The 24,160-nt window shown below is 41.3% G+C and overlaps 1 protein-coding gene across 3 annotated transcripts in view; it reads right to left on the minus strand.

The window, feature by feature from the left end:
* Positions 1–24,160, minus strand: part of DSCAM (DS cell adhesion molecule) — a 443,286-nt gene that overhangs the window by 35,500 nt on the left and 383,626 nt on the right. For 2 of the 3 annotated variants that reach the window (XM_068179584.1, XM_068179590.1), the window contains exons 22-28: positions 19,744–19,861; positions 18,769–18,932; positions 15,874–15,972; positions 15,123–15,311; positions 14,088–14,378; positions 9,074–9,250; positions 2,188–2,218 (exon numbers count right to left, since the gene is read on the minus strand). In XM_068179584.1, the coding sequence (XP_068035685.1) occupies positions 2,188–2,218; positions 9,074–9,250; positions 14,088–14,378; positions 15,123–15,311; positions 15,874–15,972; positions 18,769–18,932; positions 19,744–19,861 (1,069 nt within the window). Of the gene's footprint in view, positions 1–2,187; positions 2,219–9,073; positions 9,251–14,087; positions 14,379–15,122; positions 15,312–15,873; positions 15,973–18,768; positions 18,937–19,743; positions 19,862–24,160 lie in introns of those variants that run through there. The other variant, XM_068179585.1, reaches the window with a different exon arrangement.

Below are 24,160 nucleotides of genomic sequence, written 5' to 3' on the forward strand. Positions count from 1 at the left end.
CTTAGATTATTCACATGCTACATCTTCAGGAACACCTGTTGTTTGTGGGGAGCTCAGGTTTTGGTTGAATGTATTTCACAGATTTGCCACAAATGAGAGTTCCCAGTTCTGGCATGTCTATAAATGTAAGTCTATATCCCCTATTTCCTCCGAAGTTCTGATTTAACAGTCATTTGCCTTTGTTCAAATTTTTAGAAAATAAATATAAAATATGCTTATGTGATAAAACCAAGATTATTTGTTAATAAATGAGATGAGAGGAACCGGTTTGATGACCATGTTTCAATGCTGGTGAAAGGAAAAGCCAAACGAAATGGTGGCAGGTGAGTTACCTGGAAAAACAGGTCTGAACTAAGGACTGAGAGGGGACCTGGCTGCTCCCTGAGAACATCAGGCAGGGAGGACAAAAATTCCTTAATTTGGTAACCATCAGCAAAGGAAAAAGTGGGTAAAACCCGGGCACTTCTGAGGGAAGTTTGGTGAAGTTTTCTAAGCGTCAGAGGAGTGAGACTCTGAAATGGCCTTGCAGAAGTGGTGGCAAGGCTTGTGAAGCCAGCCAGGGTTGGGGCAGAGCATTACCAGCTTTGCAGAGGGGCTCTGCATGGCTGTTACTGGGACTGAAAGTCTTCTTGCAGGGGCTTCAGCTGGTCCCTGATGGGTTTCTTCAGGATGATGCCTTAAGTTTTAGCTTTTCTATGTTTTAGATTCTGTCCTGCTTTAGTGTATAGTTCTGAGCTTCATATTATGGGATGGTGAGCTCTCTTCACAGAGCAGGGAGACAAAACAATTCCTTCTCCAGCTGGGCACCAAGGACAAATGATCCAAATCTCAGGCCCAAGAGCACAAACAACGTGGGCTGGAGAGAGGAAAACAAGCAGGATGGGACTGCATGGGCTAAAGCTGGAATGGGACAATGAACTCCAATGTGCCAATGGAGCAGAGCTGATCCCAGTGAGAGCCCCCGGGAGCGCTCGTGCATTTTGGGACCATTTGGGTTCATCTTGGGTGCAGCCCTGGCTGGGCTCTGGTGCTGCCCAAGGTGGATCCATGGAGGAGATCCTTTTCATAAATCCCTGCTTTGTTCTTTAGCTCTGTCCAGCCTCTGCTCTAGCTCAGCCTTCACAAGGCGTCAAGGGAACAGACTTGCTGCATGTGCTGATGTGTTCTGTCTTCTGTGAAACCAGAAACCACCAGGGCAAACGTTCCTGAAGCTGCTGAGCCCCACAGTTTGCTGCCACGGGCAGCCAGGGAGGAGATGACCTGGACTGCATGACCAGTCCTGTTAACATCACTGGGTTTATTCAGATATGATGGCATAGAGTTGAATTTACACCAAACCCATCATTCACCATGCCTTTGCTGAGTTTATTCTTACAACAGAAGTGAAGTTTATCACGGGTGAGGAAGTTTGGAGTATGGTTCGTGTGGTGAAATATCTATGACATTCTCAAGTTTGTTGCTGGAATAGAAAAAATATTTTCTAGCAACCCAAAATTCATTTGAACTCAAAAATAATCCCTTGGTGATCCCAGTTTCAAATATATGCAGCGGTTCTAAAGTTCAATATTTTCCCTAGACAAAACAATAAACATCGAAGTTATGAAATTTCCATCTTTGAAAGAATTGTGGTGCCAGACTAGTCATTATGATGCAATTCAACAACTGAATTAGATTTCTGAATGCTGAGCTGATGGAACAGCAGAAGTGAAAAATAATAAATGGATTTACCTGCTCTTTTATACCTTTGGGTATAAGCAGCTCACAACAGTGAATTACATAAACAGAGCTGCAAAGTTTAGAGATATTCACAGCCAGAAATTTATTGCCTTTAATCAGATGATCTCTGAAGAGCAATTACTTTGACATATATTATGGAAAATGTTTTTCAGAGTACGCAAAATGTCCAAATGGACCTACATAGCTTCAATGATTTAATCTAACATGAGTTATCAGTTCTTTTATCATTGTAGCCCCTCACACTGTCCACAAAGTGACTTCTTTCTCTCATATCTAACCACCAGTGCATCACAGTTCTTAACAGACAGACAAATGGTGTGTTTTGGAAAAGAGTTTAGGAATAAGAAGTTTACTTCTCCATTTGTCCCTACAACAATTCTTAAATATGATGCTGTAGTTGACAGACATTTTTCAATTTAAAAAATACAATAAAATTCAATTTGTTCCTACCTCATAAGCATTTCGGCCAAACTCTTTGCATCTAGAAGAAAATAGAAGAAATGTCATCACAAATGAGAATCTACTTGAGAGATGCATTATTAACAAGTGATTTGAATCAGCCATGTGTAACACAACTGTTGTTTCTAGATCAATGGCAAGAATAAAAAGTGTCTCAAAGTCCCCACTTTTGCTAAAATTGCATTTCTGCTCCAAACACTCCTGTTTAGTTCCTCAGTAGCACCAAAGATGATAAGAGAAGTTACCATTGGATTAACTCGAAAAAAGCTACATAAACATATTAGAAATAGGAACATTTTAACAAATAATAAGGCTCTCAGTTCTCTCCTGCTGTGGGTAGCAAATGAACAGGCGAAGGAAGAAGAAAAGGCAAAAAACTAGGAATTTTGATACTCATCTCTGGGCAAGAGCCAAAGCCAGGCTGGATGAGCAGTTGCCAACCTGTCATTTCCAAACCAAATGTAATTGCACGAGATCTGAGCAAGGGAGGTCTGCAAGGAGTCAGTTTAGAATAACAGAATCCCTGAGGTTGGAAAAGACCTCCAAGAGTCCAGGCTGTCCCTGATTCCCAACCTGTTCCCAGCCCAGAGCTCTGAGTGCCACATCCAGACCTTCCTTGGACACCTGCAGAGATGGGCACTCCAAACCTCCCTGGGCAGCCCCTGACAAGGCCTGAGCACCCTTTCCAGGAAGAAATTCCTCCTGGTGTCCATCCTGAGCCTCCCCTGGCACAAACTTGCTTGGTTCCACTCAAATATGAATATTCTCCCACTAGCAATAATTCAAAACTACTGCTGGGTCTTCAGAGTCTGGTCTACACATGAACCAGAGGATGGTTTATTCCCTCATGGATCAGCCCTGCAAAATAAAACACTGCTGAAGGAAAAATATTCCTCCTGTTCTTGTCATTGCTGCTATTATTAGCAAAAAATCCTTTGGGGCTATAATTATTTCAATACTTATCAGTTCAAAAGGCACAGCTGAAGTTTGGTTTTTCAGGTAGGCTTCTGTAAAACTTTATTAAAATAATACACTAATTTCTGTGGTATCAACCAGCAAGAACTGGCAGCTCTGCTTTGTTCTCCTGCAGTCTGCTGCTAAACAAGCTCACTTAAAATGCTGATTCCCAAGTCCTTAAGTTTATCACACAGCAGCAAAGCAGCCTTTTGTGCAACCAAGTGAAGCAAATCTGAGAAGAAAGCAATTCCAAGTTCTAAGTCTTCAAACAACTCTTACATGGAAGTTTACATTTCTTCTTTTATCTGCTTCTTGTAAATCTACCAGCACCTTCCAAGACATTTACTGAATTCGTCTTTGTTTTCCCCATCCAACCTTTTTTATTCCTCAGTCACCTCTTGGGTCTCCAACACCTACAACAATTGCCTTACTTGTGATCCTATTAAATATCGTGCTTTTAAAATTCCAAGGATGCAGGCAGAAACAAGCCACCATCTTAACACATCTCTATAGCTTGTGTTGTACTAATTTTTAAAAGGAATGGACAGAGGGCTCTTTTTATTAATTAAAAAAATCTCAGCAAAACCATTTTTATCCACTTTTCTGAATTGTATTTATCTGACACAGTGCTAGCTTGCCTCTCTTAAGCTTTATTCCTCATCTACCACTGGAAAAGCTGGAATTCTATGCTCCCTCTAGGTCTGTTTGCTCCACTCATTCATTTTTAACCTTCCTCCATCCCTTTCCAGCAAAAAGCATGGAAGATTCCTGGTGGAGGGAAGGATTGTTCATCTGAGGTGTCTCATCTAAACCACACATTCATTTTGGGCACTCAGAATTCCTATTTTTCACCTGGAATGAGATTGTCTTTGCCATTAACACCTGGAAGTGGCAGTGCCTAGTTGATGACAATATCTTTGCCATCAGTCATAAACCAAAAGACCAAGACTGCTGCTCCCAAAGGAGTTTTGTTACTGACTTCCAAAAACCCCCAGGAAGGGACAAATTTCTTCAGAAGAATAGAAAAAAGCCAAACAAACCCAACACAACAATAATAATGACACTGGTTGCAAGTAATGGGGTTGTTTTTAGCAAATTTTATGATGCTTCTTGCTATTCTAGCAGCACCAGGATCGTGAAGACCCTGTGCACACATTCTCCCTCTGGCACACATAGTCAGGGTGGTTTAATATGCAAATATTGATTTCATTCAGCCAGAAGCTTTTTGAAGCAATTGCTGCCTCCTTAAGTGAAGTCTGTGAGTATTTCTGCAAGGAATTCACAACTCAAGAAAAGCAGAAAGGACAAAGTTGAAAATTATTACAATGTACTTCAGTTGGCTTTTCATAATTTTTTTATCAGGTTTAAATGGCAAACAATCTCCCTCACATGTTCTCAGGTGCTGCCCAGCACACAGATTATTTCCATGCTGCATCTGGAAAAAAAATCACACCAATTCATGTGCGTGGCACATAAGGGCTCCTTAACACATCTTGATTCTTGGTTAAAGAGATGCACAGGAGGCTGTGCACCTGCAGTAAAAAATAACATGAGGCATCAACAAGACCATGTAATGTGTCAAAAGCTGAATGAGGAAGCACTGAAAGGAAAAGACTCCATCAGCTGATTTTAAATTTGTTAATTATCCAAGCAGATTGTTCATATGGTGAGCAGAACTGCTGGAGTTAATGATGGGCACTCAGGTTGGTGTGGGATGGGACAAAACCAAAGCTGGCAGGAATATAAAGGGCTCCTCTCTATCCATCAAACCAAAATCTAGAAGCCTAAAATTAGCTGAATATCACAGAATCATGGAATGGGTTTGGATGGAAGGCACCTTAAAGCCCATCCAGTGCCACCCCTGCCATGGCAGGGACACCTCCCACTGTCCCAGGCTGCTCCCAGCCCCAGTGTCCAACCTGGCCTTGGGCACTGCCAGGGATCCAGGGGCAGCCCCAGCTGCTCTGGGAATTCCATCCCAGCCCCTGCCCACCCTGCCAGGGAACAATTCCCAATTCCCAATCTCCCATCCAGCCCTGCCCTCTGGCAGTGGGAGCCATTCCCTGGGTCCTGCCCCTCCATCCCCTGGAAATTGTCTCTCTCCAGCTTTCCTGGGGCTCCTCCAGGCCCTGCAAGGCCACACTGAGCTCAGCCCAAAGCTTCTCCTGTGCAGGTGAACAATGCCAGCTGTGCCAGCCTTTCCTGCCAGCAGAGCTGCTCCATCCCTCTGCTCATCCTGGAGCCTCCTCTGGGCTCTCTGCAGCAGCTCCAGCTCCTCCCTGGGCTGGGAGCCCTCTACCACAACATCATGTGTCCAAAACATCAGCTCCAGGAGAAATGTCATTGTCACACACCAATGACCAGAGATTTTTAATGTGCTTTTCCAGCAGTACCCTTTTGATCAGCTGATTGATAATACTTTCTAAAATAAGCCAGCAGCCCTGGCTGTGTCCTATCACCTCCCAGTTTTGAGGTGGTGAAAGCAGGGCTTGGGAAGAGGGCACTATGACAGAGGGAAGGGGATGATCTCTGCTCCAGCCAAGCATCACTTCAATGAAAAAGCCACAGCCATCACTTTTCTTTGCTGGCACAGCCACCTTTAAAATTCTTAACACACTTAGAGTTTGCCCCATGGGAAATTAGGGACAGTGATAGAGTTTTAAATTGCATCCTGCCACTCCTGAACTATCACGCTATGCTGATCCTTTCTGCTTGTGTTAAGGTGAATTGGATTCAAAAACAAAGGGAAAACTATTCCAGGAGTAGCAGAGCTGGTTTAATAGCCAGGAGGAGCATTAAACCATCAGGCTTCTCTCTGAGAATATCTGCTGAACTCCTGAATTGCTGCATGAACTCCAGCAGCCAAGTGACCTTTTTGTGTGACTTGGCTGGTGGAACAACTAAACTGGGCAAAAATCAGGACTTTGTTGAGAACTCTGCTTTCTTTATAAAGGAGGAAGAAAAATGTTTAACTGTTTCAACATCCAGACAAGTGGTAAGAGGATCAAGAATGGAGAGGCTGCTGCTCTTCAACAGAAATGGGAACTCAAACCCATGGTCCATAAGCAGGGATACAAATGTTTGCATGCAGAGCACACTGCAAATAAATCTGCAATTCCCTCTCTTCTTTGTCAAACAGGTTCAAAAAACCTACATCTGCAGCCACAAAAGCAAGAGTTACATCTGTAATTTGCACAAACTATTTTAGAAGGTCCCACTGTGGAGATTATTCTTCTGATGTAGGCTAGAGGAAATCCTGATTTAGGAAAAAAGAATATTGTGCCTCAAAGAAACCCCACCAGGTCATACAAACCAAGTGATAATGAGATATTTCCCTTTCAAAAATTGTATGAAAGTTAATCACAACAGTTACTGGAGTAAACCATATTTTTTAGTTAGGACATCAGAAAAACTTGCATGCATTTGTTTCAGAGAACTTAGTAAGGAGTTCTCCGGAACAGCAATACTTATTGTCTGGAAAGCTTTCAGAACATGAAGTAACTTCAAGAAGAGCAGAAAATGTCAAACATGGGATCAGTCTTCAAAAAGAATGAGCAAAAAAATTCCTGAATTACTGAAGTCCTATCAGTCTGATCTTGGCAATGCACAAAATAATAAAAAAAAATTGAGTGAAGTTCAATGAAATGAATTAAAAGGAGAATTGAGGCCAATCAATACAGACTTGTGGTCAAACAACCATGTCAAACAAAGTGGATTTTTTAAAATGAGATTAAAATTTGCTGAGAATTGATGACATTGAAAGAAACTCTCACTGGGATATGATTAAATAACAGTAAATGATCATATTTATGTTTCCCTAAAACAAAGTTTCAGTAACTCAAAGTATTTTAACAGGAAGTAGCATGATGCAAAAATTAACACAGCAGCTATTTAAAATGGATTTCAACATATTCAGACCCCAGTTTGAAGCAGAGAATCATTATTCAGTATTTTTTATCCGGGACATTTATCAGTGGTCTGGAGTAAATATAATAATATCTGATAAAAGTTTGAAAATGAAACAAGGATTTGTCAGATAAAATATATAAAAAAAAACAGATCACTAAGAAAATAATCTGGATCATAAGGTCATACATCAAGAACACAAACCAGGGCTGTACAACAGGGAATATTTTCCTGTTGCAGAGCAATCAGAGAACTGGCAAATTATCTCAATGGATAAAATGTTAAGGATGTAAATGATGGGAAAACTACAGAGGAAAATTAAAATATATTAATCTGTTGCATTTACCAATTAAAGTATTAAGAAATGACTTTGTTAACACTATGTGGAAAGGATATTTTTGGAGACTGAAAATGATACAAAAAAGAACTTCTGTACTGTAAAGTAAGACAGGACCAGAGGGGATGTCAAGCTGTGGTGGGATAAACTCAGCTAAGTGAGACACAACTTTTACAGAAATGGTAGTTAAATACTGATTTCTTTTATCAAAAGTACTGATGAAATCAGTGTTTAAGTGAAGCTCTAATATTTTTCTAAATTTCTCATTTCTGAGAGGAAATAGTTCAGAGAAATTTTACTTTATGCAAAAGCCACCCTGGTCAGTGGTCATCAGCCTTCCTCAGGGGACTGTAACTCAAGATTCTATGAATAGATGTCAATTAGCCATGAAAAAATAATGTGTAGAAACATCATTTTCTAGAGCCAAAGGGCTCGAGATGTCCTGCTCATTACTGGATGGAATTCCACAGTATTTCTAAGAAGATAAGATAACACTTTATTTTTCTTCGCCATATTTTTTTTAATGAAAAAAAAACAGAACTGGCAAGGTAAATGGCTTATAAGGTTTTGAAGAAAAAATGATTATACAAGCTAAAGCATCCAGATGTCCTGATTTCCAGGGCTGTGTATGAACCATAAGGTAGGTTGTCCTTCTGTATATATGAATTTGCCCATGCCCTCTTTTTTTTTTTTGTTTGTTTGTTTGTTCGTTTAACTCCAAAATATTGTTACAAAGGACAAAATTAGAACCAAAAGAGAGAGAAGTAGAAAGGTCAGAAGGAAACCATAGGGCTGGCCCTGGTTTTAATAGGTACCATGATCACATTCTGGTTAAAATACAAATAACTAATCAATTAGGTGGCTTCTGGAAGAGATTAGGCTTATTTTTTGCAGATGAGAAATTGTTAATTCAGGTTTGGATTTGAAAGCTTTTTTTCCTAAATACCTTCAGGGAATACCTTCCCAAAATACCTTTTTGCCAGTGCAAAAGTTAAAGGGCAGCAGTGTCAGACTGCAAGGGTCAAAAACTTGGCTGTGGCTCAGCCAGGGGTTTTTGCTAGAAAAATGATAAAGCTGAATGAATTCACAGATCTAAATCTTATTCACATAACAAACAACTGAATTTGAATAAGGATTAGGGGAAAATACAGATCAGTGACAATGAAAAGTCACTGAACAGTGAAGTGTTGTGTAAGTTCTATTATAAAAAATGATGGAGAAAATGTGGTAAAAAATCTGAGAATATCTGGTTGTGTGTCCTAACTAAAATCCCACTAAAATCTGGCTACTTTCATTTTATAATTTGGAAATAATGGTTAGCATCTGCTGGAAAACTGAGATTCCCTCATCTTCAGAACATCTGATTTCATCCTTCAAAAAAAATCTACTTTAAGGTCATTGAGGAAACCAAACAAATAACAAAAGAAGGAAAGCAAACCAATGAGAAATTCCTTCCTTTCCCCCATGTAAAATAATAACAATGTATATATTAATAATTTTTTTTTCTTAGAAACTTGTGACCAAATGAAAAAGAAGGAATTTCTATAGGAAACAAACACACTTTGTTCTGTATTGCAGGAAAATGATCCCAGCTGGGGATTGCACACTTTGGTCACGTGCAGCCTTACTCCTATTTTCATGTTCAGGCAGAGAGAAGTTCCACAGACACCCCCTTACCTCGCAGCCTCTTCAGCCTCTGCTCCCTCCTCCTCCTCCTCACGATCAGCAGCATCACAAAGAGCAGCAAGACCCCAACCAAGATACAGGAGATGGTCACCAGCATCTTTAGCCCTTCGTTGGTTCCCAGCCCTTCCTCACTTTGCACAACCGACTTGATGAGAGGAGGGATTGTACCTGGAAACAGCGTCAAGGCATTAGAGGCCTCTTAACGAGGACAAAAAATTGAGTTCTCAGGGAATAAGGCATGTTGTTGCTTCAGCTGCAGGCAGAACCCTCAGCAGGATTTTTCTCTTTGGGGTGGAGGCTACATTTGTGTGTCTAATGGCCACAAACACATAACCAGGCTCACAATAATGAGGGACTGACTGCAGAGACAGAGATTATCAGGAATCCAGACGAACTGCATTCATTAAGAAAAACCATGCCTGATATACAGTCAAATACTATGATTAATTTTGAGCCCTATTAAACTATTAAAAAGCTGTAAGAGAGCTCAGAATTCCTCCCTATGTCTGTTATTCCTTATTATGGGGAAATAGCACTGCTGTGACATTTCTGCTGGGCTTTGCTGTGCAAGGAGCTCATTTGACAAAGCTCATTTTGTGCCACATACATCAGATTAATCCTTTGCACAGAAACATTCTGCTATCAGTTCTGAGGGTGCAGTAGTGATAGTGATCTGAAATTCAGACAGCAAACCTGATACTAATCTGCTAAAGACTGTCTGACATTATACTCATCAGTAAAACAGGAGAGTAATGCTGGATAGAAACAATCAAATTCTGAGAGGGAAACGAGGGAAATGAATCTACCAACTACTGGCAGGCAGCTCACTTTTTCATTCTGGGACATATTTGCATTTTGAATATACCTGGCTTCCTGGTGATATATAATACTTGAACTTTTCAATTCTTTTCTTCTTTACCTCTAAGGGACGTGAGAAGAATGCAGCACCTTCTGTGGAAGGCTGTTTAGTCATGGAAGGCTTCTCACTCGTTTCCTGATTATTATTGAACTGCTGAATGCAACCACAAATGAGGCTATAAAATGCAGATTTGCTTGAAATGCGTAGAAACACATAAGTATTGTGAACTGTGATGACTTTGGATGGAAGCTATTAAATTTTAACCAGCTACTGAAACATAAAAGTGGCTACTTACTTGCTAAAAGGAAAAGAGGGTGAGAGAGAAAAACAAGCACATCCTTTTTTACATTTTAATTGCTGCATTAAGTGATATAGTTATATCTCATTATGTGCTATACAGTATCAGAATAAGAACTGAGATCTGATGCAGTACAGTGTGAATGCCATAACCACAGTGAAAATGTAGAATCTCAAGTCCTGTTTTTTTCAGAAGAGCTATTTCAGCTGCATATAAAGAGAAGAGCAGCTCCCTAAAGGGACAAAGATAAGAAGAAAAGCTACAACTATCCAAACCTATATTAGGTACTTTGGAAAATTTGTTTTCTTACAATTGCATTTGGAATATTTTTCTAATGTTCTTTTCCATAATTTTCTTTTTCTTTTTTCTTTTTTTTTTTTTTTGTAATTTTCTCTTTCTTGAACACACAGCAGGATATTTTCATCTTGCCCTGAGATGCACATTTTGCACTACTTTAAAGGCAAATAAAATTATTAGATGAAGAAATGGAAAGAACTTCAAGTTCCTGGAGGTAATACTAATAACTGTCTCTATGTCCTCCTAAACCCTCCTGGATACTAAAGGGCCAAAGTTTTCTCTGAATTACAGTCACAGAGACCATTAGGTTCAAGATTGCCTAAAATTATGTCTTGCTTTCCTTAACACTTTGATGAAAATCAAATGATGAGTGGCCTTTATTTCACTTAAACCTGAAGTGTTTAGATATGTGATTATCACTATCCATACCTCTCTCTAGGGCAAATGCAAACCTCATAACATTATAAACAGGCAGTTGGAGCTTAATTAAAAAATCATACTGCACGTTTTCACATCAACCCTTTGTTGCTTTTCAGCAACTGCATTAGAAATTACCAGAAATTAATCCTGCTATGCATGGAGAAAACACCATTTCAACATTTGCTGTCATTCTAGGTGCCTGCTGGGAGCAGAGCGGTCAAAGCTTTTTTCAGGATTCAGTCCCAGACAAACGGGGAGGGTTTGTTTTGTTTTCCAGGTCGGTTCACCATCACCCTTTGTTAGCCTGATTGGTGCCTCACAGAAGTTGTCATCTGAATGTCTCTGACTCCTTTTTCCCCTTGGTTGCAGCATCTCCCACTGCACCCCGTGAATTCAGGAGTGTTTTCCTGTGTCCTTCAGGGCAGGGAGTGCCTGGGTGGGTCAGAATCAATTAGCAGAGTTTAGAGCTGATCCGATTTAATGCCAGGGCTACCGAGTAGCTGATCCCCGAGCTGGGAAGCTCCTTTGCAGCTCTCCACAACTGCAGCTGCACGGGGCTAAAAATATCTCCTTATGGATTGCGTGCTTCTGAAAAAAACATGGGGCAGGGAGGTCAGCAAACCTGTAAGCTGGAAATCGTTGCTGAAATGCCCATGAACAGAGAGCAAAAAGCTGCACGTAAGTTTGTCATTAACCTTCTGACCTGATTCAGCACGGGGAGATTTGAGGAGAAGGATGCTGAGCCATGATATTCCTCAGCAGGTCTCCCACACGCAGCAAAGCGACCCAAAACCACGTAACTCTGGGATTTCTGCAAACTTTACAAAGGCTTTATCTTAAAGCTGCTAAAGCTTCTAAGCTTGTTCTTAGCGTTTGGCATCCCAGAACTTTCATACAATGTATTATCTAATCTTCAAAGTGCTACTCTTGTATCTGCTTTATCTGAGGGGCAGCTGTGACCCCTGGAAGCTGGAAGGGGCTAATCTCACATCACAGGGTGAATCAAAGGTAGAGGGAGGGACAGCACTCAAAAGTGGAGCTGGCCAAGAGATTTCCACTGGCATGTTTTCTGCAAACAAAAAAAATCCCTAAGGAAGCAAAAATTACTGCATCAAATATTTGTAAGAATGATAATCGTCATCATCATCAGTTTATAATTACAGTTCTGAGTCAAACATAGCAAATCTAGAAATTTGCTTTTTCGGGGTCAGTATTTGAGCTCGCTCTGCCTCTCTAAGGCACAATACAGTCCTGGCAAAGCACGCTTCACAAACAAAACCAGCAATATCACAAATGGGAAATTTTCTAGCTGACCAGAAACAGTGGCCCAAAAAATTTAATGCTGCAAATATTTTTTACTGTTTCATTTTATCCCTTTTAAAGATGCAACATAAAAAATCAACGGGTATGCAGGTCACAATGTGTGACACCAAGGTAAGTATCATCACCCAATCAAAGAGCAGAGCCTGACAACATTTCAGATCAGATCACTGTAAGAATAGTTTTGATTTGAGTGCTACAATTGGAAATTTAAGGCTCTGGATCTGCATTTTGATATAAATTCATTTTAAGGCGTGGCTTAAGACTGTTTGCCCCAATCAAATAAAAGCGATGATAACGGAACAACTGAAAGTTGGATGCTGCCTGTGGAAAGATATTGGAAAACAAAACAAAACCAGGATAGGTTAAGTAAAATGAGAAGAAATTAACTCATAATACTTGAAAGAGTTGTTATTATTGACAACAGCTGCACTTCTCAGCAAAACAAATCCTTCACATGCCTAGAAAAACCTGGAACGTTTGTGTAGTATCTGCTTAGATCCCGGTTTCCTGTGGGCCTCTGGAGTGCAAGATCTCTCTCTTAATTTCCCAGACTGTCTGAAATAACATGAGGACTTGTGTGGCAGCTCACCAAAGATGATATTTTTCCGAAGGGTGAGGGCATGTGTGATTAATTATCTGCAAGAGCTGCTGAGTGCCCAGCACAAAGGCTGGTATAGCAGTAGAGGATGTGTCAGGTGCTGAGGTTTAAACCCTACCCAAATCATATCCCACATTTCTGCCTGGGAATGACCCCTGAGCTGCACATGAGTGGTGATGTTTGTGTGGAGGCGTGTTACCAACACAGCGTTACAAACAATTTCCAATTTGATGCTGCCACAACCATCAGCTCTTGTTTGAACTCGCTCACTAGTGCTGCAGCTTAATTTAACACTACAGATGTTGCCAAGTGGTTGCACAAAGCAGCACAGCATCCCTGGCAACACAGCAAGGTTCTACACTGGATGTTACCAGAAAAGCTCTGGCAATTCCCACTGGAGCAATCCATAGCTGCCATCTGGAGCCATCTGTGCTGCCTTTTCGCCAGGAACGCAGCCGTTCCCCACTGTGGAGCTACAAGTGCTCTCAGCCAGCCTGGCAGGACCTGAGCTGCACTGAGTGACAGTCTGGCATGTTTGCCCCTGCCCTCGTGTCCTGGGTTTTGCAGGGTGGGCAGTAACCCCTGGCAGAAGGGCAGGATGCAACAACTCCTTCATGGTCTGTGCCCTGCTGCTGGGCATGACAAAGCCATCTGTCATGGCCATTAGTTTCACTGTCCCCTCTCTGTGAACAGGGACGATTGCACTGCCATTGCTCTGCCCTTGGAGGATGTTATCCAAAGGCTTTCTCAGAGGACAACCTGTTTGGCTGCTCCAATGTGTCCCATCATGGGTTTTGGGCTGTGTCACAGGGAATAGCAATTAAGCCAGACACCCCCATGAATGGCTGCAGGAACAAATTCCATGGAAGACTAAAATTTCATGGAAAAGATGCATGAAATACTAGGAAAGGCCCCTGCAACCACTGGAACTAATGACTTTTAATGTCCTATGATTATGTGTCTCATGGCTGATTGACTTTGGAGTTTTTCCGAAGTGAGGACAAATAAACAATTCCTCTTTTCTGCCTGACAGCCTACTGCCAGGAAATCAGGAGCTATTTTACATCTTTGAGACTTTAACCTCTCTGACAGCATGGCTGGCAGATTCAAAATGGGGTTTTTGAGGGGAAGATGAACAAAAAGAAAAAAAAATCACATGTTAAACCCAAGTAAAACAGCATCTGAGGTGTAAATTAAAGGAAATACTTACTGCCATCATAATTGAGCGTGGCAAATTTGGCTTGTTTCTCTGCACAGCCAGCACTGTTGCACACTCTCATTTGCAGCTCATACCAGGTGGCCTCCTGGAGGTCATAGAGGATGTAGGACTTGGACAGGGATGTTCTCTGGGCTGTTGTCCAGACCGTGGTCCCAAAGGGCCGGTACTCCAGGGTGAAGGAGGTGATGGGGCAGCCACCATCGTTCCAGCCGATCAGGTTCAGCCTCACCCGCGTGGTGTTGATGCTGGCAAAGAGCTCTTGCTCCTTGGAAAACTGTGGCTCTAGAGGCAGCGGGATATTCCGGACAAAATGCTTAAATATTGCAGATAACACCTCACAAAATATTAAATCTAGAGAATAATTTCTAGGGCAACCTTGATTCTAGCTTAAACTCAGTATCTATACATTCAATTTCCCCCCGTCCCCCTTCTTAAATGTTTTTTCTCATTTTGTGCCAGACTCATGAAACCAGATTTTCAAATCAGAATGTGGAAAAAATATCCAAACATCCATTAAAAAAATGGGTTTGTTTTGCCTTGCAGAACTTGACACAGACTTTTCCTTTATTTTTGACACTTATCCACTACAGAAGATGTTGCTTGCACACTCCTGCAATACTGGCTTGGAGTAGAAATCAGACTCTGGCTCCATTTCCTTTATACATAAATATACTCCCTGTCTTCCTTCAACATCAAGACAAACAAACTCCTGAATTTTTATAAGAGAAGAGGCAATTTCCTCATGGCAATGAAATACTTGGAATTGCTATAGTCTGTGACAGTGGAGACACCCTCTTACCAAGTATCTGCCAACCCATCTTAAAAAAAAAAATATTAGAGATAAAAGGATGGAACATCAGCCTGTGTGGGCTTCAAGTCCCACAGCCACAGCCTTTTTTATCACAGCCATGTAAATGTTTCCAAAGCCAGTAATATTAAAATATCCAAGCCTGTTTTCTCATCAAACCAAGGTCTCCAGCAGAGTGCAGGAGCTTTAGGAGGGTGCAGGGGATGGTACCAACGCACCTTTGCCGAGCGTCTTGGCCTCGATGATCTCGCTGATGCGCCCCGGCCCCACCCCGTTCTGAGCAGTCAGGGTGAACTTGTACCAGGTTCCACATTTCAGGGTTTCCAGCCTGTAGGACCTCTCACTGGGGCTGATGGGGAAACTGCCCCACTGCTCACTGTTATCCTCTGAGTACTGCAGGATATAACCTGGAGGGAAAGCGCGGATGGCAACGGTGTCACAAATCCTTCAGGTAACACAAGGAGGCATTTTAAGGACATAACAAAACTGAAAAAAAAATCCCATGTGCAGGGAAACATACAGCTCTCCCCTGACTGAAAGATACCAGGCAATGCATTTTGCCTGCCCTGACAACAGCTTAAATACAATTTTTTATGATGGCTTCAAGAGGAAAAAAAAAAGGATGGATATTTCTAAGGACCCTTCAATCAGCAGCAACCAGATGATGAACCTGCACCTCCAAAATGAGTAGTTAGAGATTACACATTTGGAAAATCAGATATAGCAACTGTCATAACAGCTGAGGAGAAAGTGATTAAATGTGTGAATAAACCACCACAAAGACAAACTGCAATTTACTGAAGGCTGTTATCACCATGATAGTGCACATTAAGGGTTGACAGCAATACAGATGGGGTTGTTTTTTTTTTCTTTTTCTTTTTTTTTTTTTGAGACATTCATTATTTTATACTAATCCTATCAACATATGATAATTTAGTGAAAAGCAGCAATTAATCTGAATCATATTACCTCGGATAGAACTGCCACCATTGTCTCCAGGTATCCAGGAAAGAGTGATAGAGGAAGATGTAGTTTTGGATACAGTGAGTCTTGGCTGGTCTGGTGGAACTAGATGGGAAATAGTTAAAAATAGAAAATGCAATCAAATGGTTTGACACGATGTTAATCATTTCTAACAGTCATTTATCAAATAGCTGTTTTGAGTTGCAAAAAATGCAAATTATTTCTGTCAAAGTGTCTGTTTAGCTGACATCCTTGGTTAAGATGAGAACAGACAAGCTCTATTTTTTTTTTAATTTGATTTTATGCACAATTTTTTCTTTCAATTCTTAATCTTTGTTTTTCTTTGAATTTTTTTGCATCTGTCCGGTTAGACCTCAATGGCTCGTGAGCTACCCAGCCATTAATTTTCATTGTTTTTGATATCTGTTTTGAGGAGAAGATAAAATTTTAGTGACAGGAAACATGTGCTGTTGCAAATGATACCCCACTCATTCCTGTGTTTGCAGGCTATTATGGCAAAAATGAAAAAAAGGTGAAAATCAAGGGCTTCTGCCTGTGTTAATTAGGTATCATAGATAGATTTGTGACTGGAGGCAGATCCAGTCCTCTTCCAAACCACTGAGGCTTTTGGTATAAAGAATTCCCAACCCTGTCAGCAAAGACTGGAAACACTTCTGTTCTGTTCTGCTGGGGGATGGAAGATCAAGGTTCCAAGGACCAGCTGCTGACTGAGTGCAGGAATAAAACAGAGGTTTCAACTCTCATCCACTTCCCAGTTCCCAGCTTCCTTTAGAGGAAAATCATGGAATGGTTTGGGTTGGAAAAGACCCTAAAGATCCATCTCATTCCAATCCACTGCCACGGGCAGGGATACCTTCCACTAGACCAGGTTGCCCTGTCCAGGCTGGCCTTGGAGACTTCCAGGGATCCAGGGATATCCACAACTTCTCTGGGCACCCTATGCCAGGCTCTCACCACCCTTACTGGAGGAATTTCTTCCAGCATTAAAGGGCAGAGAAGGAGTCCTGCCATATCTCAAAAAATTGCACTGGATAGGGCAAACTGGGACTAGGAACTGATACAGGGAACTGGGACTGGAAATGGACTGGGAACGTTCGACTGTCAGAAATGTAGACAAAATCAAGCTTTGCTGCCTCATAAGGAGAATAAGGAGCGAGGTCTGGACAGTGTCCATGCTTGCAAAGGATCAAGAAACAGCAGCAAAGATGGGATGGAAGTCTGGGGAGGAGACACAACAGGATGGCCACAGCTCCTCTGGCACGGGACTCTCAGAAGAGGGTGGTGGTGTCAGTGACCCGTGCTGGCAGGAGCTGCCCTTGTCCTGGCACAGTTCCATGACCAGGCAGGACAGAAGTCCAAAATGCTCTGCTGTGTCCAGCATTCTGCTGCCAGAGAACATTGCCTGCTTTGCCTATGCTTAAGGGGCAGCCCCTCCTGCAGAGTGAAACTCCAGGGAAAGCTCCTCACTGGAGCTCATGTTCGAGTCATCGGATTGCAGAATAATGGGTGTTGATGTAAGGCAGAGTCTGCTGGTTTCCAGCTATGGATTACTTCAAAGAGAAGTTGATTTTTTTTTTTGCCCTCACAGGGCCAAACAGGGGTGAAGAAAACAAAAGAGACAGTTTATGCTCTGAAGGAAAATTCCCTCTGTGAGATGGATTTGTTCTGTTATTCTGAGTGACTTGGCTGATTCCATGGGGAGAGACTGCACACACTACACTGGGAAAGATTTATTCCAAAAGCTTTCATCACAGCTTCACCCTATCTGCAAAAAATGGCGGTCTCACATATTAAAAGCCGCTCTTTGTCTGTCCCTTAGGGAAGTAATATTGATTTGCTTTTAGTTGCTGCAGTTCAATAACAGCAAATATATGCAATTACAGAAGTACTTATGAAATATAAGGTTTCCATTTGACGGTGTTTTCTCTCTCTACTTCCTGTTGTGGTCATGCTTCAAACATCACAGAAGAGCATCTTTAGTTTCTGTTGGACTGTAGGGAAGCTGATATATGCCAATATCTGCCATGATTGTTCCAAGGCTTAGTGGAATGGTTTAGGCAGGGAGACAGGGGGACTGCAGTGGAAACAAACTCTCTGTGCTCTCATGTGTTTGCACTTGAAGCTTAAATTCCACATCCAGGAGAGGGATGGTCTACTCTGGTACAAAAACTTGCAGTCAGTGGAAGCATTTGTAGGATCTGCTTTAGTGCAAGTGAACAAGGAAATCTGCACAGGGAATTCTTGGTATGTGAATACACAGGATTTGCTTCACTATTCTCTTAGTTTATATTCTTATATTGTCCCTGCTTTTGTACATATCAACACCATCCTGGATGCACTTTGTGCTTTTCAACATGAATATAAAATGTAGCTGGAGAAATGCATTAGCTGAAGGGGGTACTAAGCTTCCTCATATTTACCTCATAATAAAATTCTGTGCCTGCATCATGAAGTTTTTGTGCAAGGTCTCAGCACGGAGGCAAATTTCTGCTGATAGCTTTTCAGGAGCTAAATTAAAGGCCTTCACATCTTTCTGAATTTTGTAATATTGAAATGATACATGTGATATTTGTAAGGAGAAGGCAGAAGCTGATACTTTCTGTGTGAAGAACTAGAAGATAACTGAATGCAAACACACAGTTGTCAATCTTACAAAAACTCACATAGAGACTTAACTGAGTGTGTGAATTGCTTCACCTAAAGCACCATTTTCTAGATCATAAAATGCCCGTGGCTGAGTAAGAATGACTTATGTGTGAATCTGGAAAAATTAGATTTGCACTAATACACATAAATACGGATATTTTGCATTTCAGACACACCTCTGCATTACCAGTAAAAGCAGTGTTAACAATTCTGAGGCAGGTCCAACAGCCTTACCTTGTACCTGCAAATTCAAAATGATTTCATCTGAGCCCCAGTTGTTGCTGGCCACACAGCTGTAGTAGCCAGAGTCTTCTGCTTTCACAGTCCTGATGACGAAGCTGCCGTTGCTGAAGATGCTCCTTCGCCCATCAATCATCACTAGACTGGGTGTCCCGTTACTGCCTCACAGGAAACAAAGTGCATACATTAAAGAAGTTACAATCAAAATTACTCACAAGTGGATTCTTTTTTGAAGCAGCTAAGAGTGGAAAGAGAGGAAAAGGTGTGGGGTGAGGTGTGTCCCTTCAACAAGGCAGCAAAGGAGTGTTTTCTATTGGGAAACATTTATCATTTGCTTAAAAATGCACTTTTCCTGGACCCAGTGTAGTGAAAACAGAAATTCACTCCTTCTTTAACTTGTTATTTCATAAAAATGCTGAACTGAGGGTATAGGCAGTTCCTGGCTATGAAGTTCATCCTTATGAAATCATAGATATTTATATCAGTGCACAAGATGGTTTGATAGCACTGTAGTTTCCCTTCTTACATAGTGCTTGGATGAAAATTATTGTCCATGTGTTTTTCCAAGTGGCTCTGTCAGACTGTGAAACTAAAGCTGAGAACAGAATAATGGAAAATTAAATATGTGCAAGACGCTTACTGCCCACCTCAGCACAAATCACTGTATCAAGCACTTTGCTCTCTCAAAATAAAACCTTCCTGTCTGCCTGAGGATAAAACAAAAACACTAAGTTTTACATTTTGAATGTTTACCTTTAGCTCTTCTTCATTATTTTTTCTCCCTTTGATGCCCTGTAATCACCACAGCCAATTGGTTGAAGGAATGTCTAAACTCCTTACCTACTGTGACCAAATCACCACCAACAGTCCTTCTCCTTCCTGCCAGTGACCCAGGATCAGCCTCCCCACAACCCTCAGGATTTTAAGGAAATGGGCTTTATCTGAGCTGTACATTTAGTTGCTGGTTACCTATCCTTCATCCACTTGACTGTTGGAGCAGGGTCCCCCACGGCTTTGCAAGGGAGGACAATGTCCTTCATCCAGGGCGTTGTCACCGTCCCGCTGAACGTCAGAATCCTGGCAGGAGCTGGGAGGGAGACAGCAAGAGAGACTGAAGTGAGGTGTCCATTCACACAGCCCTTGGAAGGGAAATAGAGACACCCACAATTAAAGGGGGAAAACCAAACCAATCTAAAAATGATGTTTTCAGGGTACTAATTCCTTTTAACTTGCAATATTAGCTATTTATTCAAGCAAAATATCAGTTTGAGTACCTGGAAGACAAGTCACTAAAAGAGAGATGAGGCATGGCATTGAAGAGTCTTTGTAGAGAACGAGAGCAAACCCGGTTATTTATCATCTTTACTAACTTTTATATATTTTGGAGTAGAAATTATGGATGAAAATTATGTCCAAGGGATGCTTTTCTCAACACTTCCAGCAAGAATTGTCCACAGCAGATAGGTGTCTCATAAAAACTAAATTATTGATACATCTCTTCTACAACAATTTTGATATTAAGCGAAATAAACCTTCATGTATATTACAACATTGTAGAGTCTATGTAAAATCCACAAATGTGAACAAACTGAAATCAGTTCATATCAGCTCTCAGATTACCTAAATATACATATAAAATATTACTTGTGTATTTTCAGTTTATAGATTATGTTAGAACTTCATTTGTTATTCCTCAAGAATGACCTTTGATAGAAATACACTTTCTGTTGGCCTCTAAATTATACATTTTAAAAGCACATACTGAATACAGGCAGATAAAATACTGTATTTTTAGTCCTGATCTACTTCAATCGTGCACACAGATCAGAACCTTTACTTAATAATCCATTTTGCACCAATTAGGAAAACATGAAAATGAGACCCGGCATCGAATATAACTGGGACAGTTAATCTGGAAAAAGATTCATGCATAAAAGAACAGGCCTTGAAAAATTAAGCAAAATTACTTGAGTAGGCTGCAATGGGGCTTGAGATATTCATAAAAAGAAAAGATTTCACAGGTTATACAATCAATTTGGACTGTGTTGCCTGTGTTCTCTTCGAGCACTATTGAAGGCCAAGATTCTCAAGAGTTTTTTTTTTTTCCCCTCTGGTCAAAATTTTAACTAAAACACAAGTTGAAGATTTAGGTAACAGACAAAGTGAAGGTTGGGGAGTTGGCCAGCACTACTTTCCTCACATGTCCTGTCCTGGCTGAAGAGCAGTTGGAGATCCCTGGCTCCCTCGCTACAGAGCTCTGAGGTTTAACCCTTTCAGGACAGAGCCGTGGTTTGTGCTGCCCAGGGGAGGTCGGACACCAGAGTGCTGCAAAGACACTGGGCAGTCAGAAGCCCTGATGGATCAGGCTGGTTTTCCACCTGGGCACGCCTAAGATAATATTTTCTAGAAAAGACTTGTGTAGGGCTGTAGTGCCAGAGGCCATCTGTGTTGGGTTTGTAAGGTCAAGTTTTGGTAGTGGGGAGGTCACAGCTTGCCAGAAGCTTCCCCCATGTTCAGCAGATGTGATGAGCTGCTTGTGACCTCTATGCTCATCTTTCTGGGCTGCTGGGGAGGAGGAGGTAGAGCTGGGAAGGAGGGAGGGGTGTGGGTAAGGGGTTTTTAAGATTTATTTTTCTTCTCATTATTGTGCTCTGATTTTGTTGGTAGTAAATTCACTTAATAGGTGGTATTCACATGATATCTCTAATTTTAGTCTGTTTTGCTCATGACAGTATTTTTGAGTGGTCTCTTTCTGTCCTCATCTCAACTCATGAACCTTTGCTATATTTTCCCTTCCCTGTCCAGCTGCAGAGAGGGGTGATAGAAAAGGTTTGGTGGGTGTATTGCACCCAGCCTGGGTCAACCCACCACACCATGGGCTAATTAACCAAAGTAACTCAAACAGAAAAATGCTCAGAGCACCCAGAGACACAGAGTGAAAAGCTGACTCTGCTGAAGTTGGTGTTAGAAGTCACATTTGTCTTCAGTGGTGCCAGGTTTTGCTGCAGGAGGTGTCTCGTGGCTCTCATGCCATCTTTGAAAAGCAGCAGGAGATGCTGTCAGCTCTATCTGCAAAACATCTGTGAGCATATGGACTGCTCACATTCCTGTCCCGAGCAAAATTCCCTCTGCAACATGAAGTCTGACAACTCATTTAAAATTGACTATTAATCATTTTTTCCGTGGCCTTCCCACATTTCCAGTGTTTCTTGAAACATCCAGCTACTCCCAACTGTTGCCAGTTCCTGCAGGACAAAACATGTGGAACACAGGAATCCTGCTGGAGCCTTCAGCATGGCACGGCACCACTGTCAGCAAACTTTCTGCGCTCTCCCTTTGTTTTTAATAGTTATTTCAATGTGAATTCTTCCTTAAGAAGTCATAGGCTGGAGAGCAGATGTTGAAAGTGCAACATTAATGTTGTAGCTCCTGGTTTTCAATATCCTGTATCTCTCATTTTACTGAGATGTGTGGAAGTAACATAAATCTCACATGAGCCTAAGCCACTGGTGAAATGATAGACCATGACTCAGAAAATCATCAGAAAAGTACAGTGCACTATTTCTGTGAAAGCACCCACAGCTTTCTATGGATTTTCTTATTCTTTCCATGTACTGAGTGCTTTTAAAAGAAATGGCAAAACAGCGGGAAATTTTTCAAGACCAATCTTCTTTATAGCTGAACTTCAAATGATGTCCTGAGACTGCTAAAAGGTGCACAAAGGAAACTAGAAACAAAATAAATGTCAAGTGAAATCCACCTCAGAGCAATAGATTTGAAATTCTAGCAGGCATTCATGAGGTAAAAAAGCCTGGAATCTCACAGACCCCTTTCTTTTGAGCCATGGGAATTTTTAGAATCATATTGGTGAGCAGAGTTACTTCTTTGTTATCAAAGCTACCCACATGCCTACACACCTCCCTCTAGCCTAACATTTGATGGCATGGCACTGGATTAGGGCTGTGTCTGTTCTTATTATTTTTACAAATTACCCAATTATTAATTGAAGATAAATAGGTTCCTTCACAGAACAGTGCACTCCCTTATGATAATGCACTTTTCTCCATGTTTGCTTGTTTAAATTACAAATCCTCTAACCTACATTTACTGCTACAGAAATAGAAATGGGCAGAAATTCTTAGTAAGAGGATGTAACACACGTGGGTTTTTCTTCCTCTAGAGGTCACATCTCTGTTTTAAATGTGAACTTCAGAAGGAAACTGAACAAGAGCTATGACGTTTCACTGCAGTTCACCTTAAAAAAATATAAAAGCTCCAACAGTGAATACCCCTGGGTCAGGAGATCCTTTCATTTACTTTCTCACAGAAGAGGGTGGGCAGGCCCTGGCACAGGGTGCCCAGAGCAGCTGGGGCTGCCCCTGGATCCCTGGCAGTGCCCAAGGCCAGGTTGGACACTGGGGCTTGGAGCAGCCTGGGACAGTGGAAGGTGTCCCTGCCATGGCAGGGGTGGAACTGGATGATTTTTAAGGGTCCTTCCAACCCAACCCATTCCATGGTTCTCTGTTTCTAATATCCCCTGTACTCCAGTCTGATCAAAGAAACAGAGCAGTGTGTGTCATGTGAACCACACATTTACATAAGTAAATGTTACTTAAAAACATTAAACACACAGAGCAATGCAGACTGGGGGGGAATCTGTTCAAAATTAATGCTCAGGTAGTTCAGAAATACTCAAAAGGGGAAACTCAAAAAGGGAAACTCAAAAGTCAGAGAGTTGTCCCCAGAGGATCAGATTGCCAGGGGTCTGGATCTGTTATTGTCACACTGGCAGCAAATGCCATTCCCCATCAGTCATGGTCAGTAAATCAGAGGGACAAGTGCATGCAAAGTTTTTTGTCTTCTGAGTATACTTGAAAGGCTAAACCCACTTCTTTCAAGTCAGCAGTGAAGAGTAATTTGAGGGGCAGAAGCACAGCTTGCTTACGTGGAAGCTGAACTTTCATTGCCATGATTATTTTCTGTTTGTTGGGGATTTTTTTATTATTTCTGTCAGTTAATTACAGAGAATAACAATCTGTTCTGAGAAATGAAGACACTAAAGAAAGAAAGAAATGTTAACTTGAATTAAGCTTTCATTTAAATTGGACTATCCATTTCACATCAAACCCCTATCTAGACATTCTCATTGTTCTCAAAGGAGTTCTTAAAGGGGTTATAATTAAGTTGACATAATTCAATTCAAAGTTAACTCTTATTAGCTGTCATGATGGTATCATTACTTGGACAGTTATTGTGCAGTAAGAGGAGCAAAAAAAGGAAACAAACAACTACAAAATAATGGCCCACAGGATGTTTTTGCATTGGGAACTTATGCAAAACCAGGCTTTAACTGCTTCTAACCCTGGGATGTGCTGTTTGCTACAGC

The sequence above is a fragment of the Anomalospiza imberbis genome, chromosome 2 (genome assembly GCF_031753505.1).
Source record: "Anomalospiza imberbis isolate Cuckoo-Finch-1a 21T00152 chromosome 2, ASM3175350v1, whole genome shotgun sequence".
NCBI lineage: Eukaryota > Metazoa > Chordata > Aves > Passeriformes > Viduidae > Anomalospiza > Anomalospiza imberbis.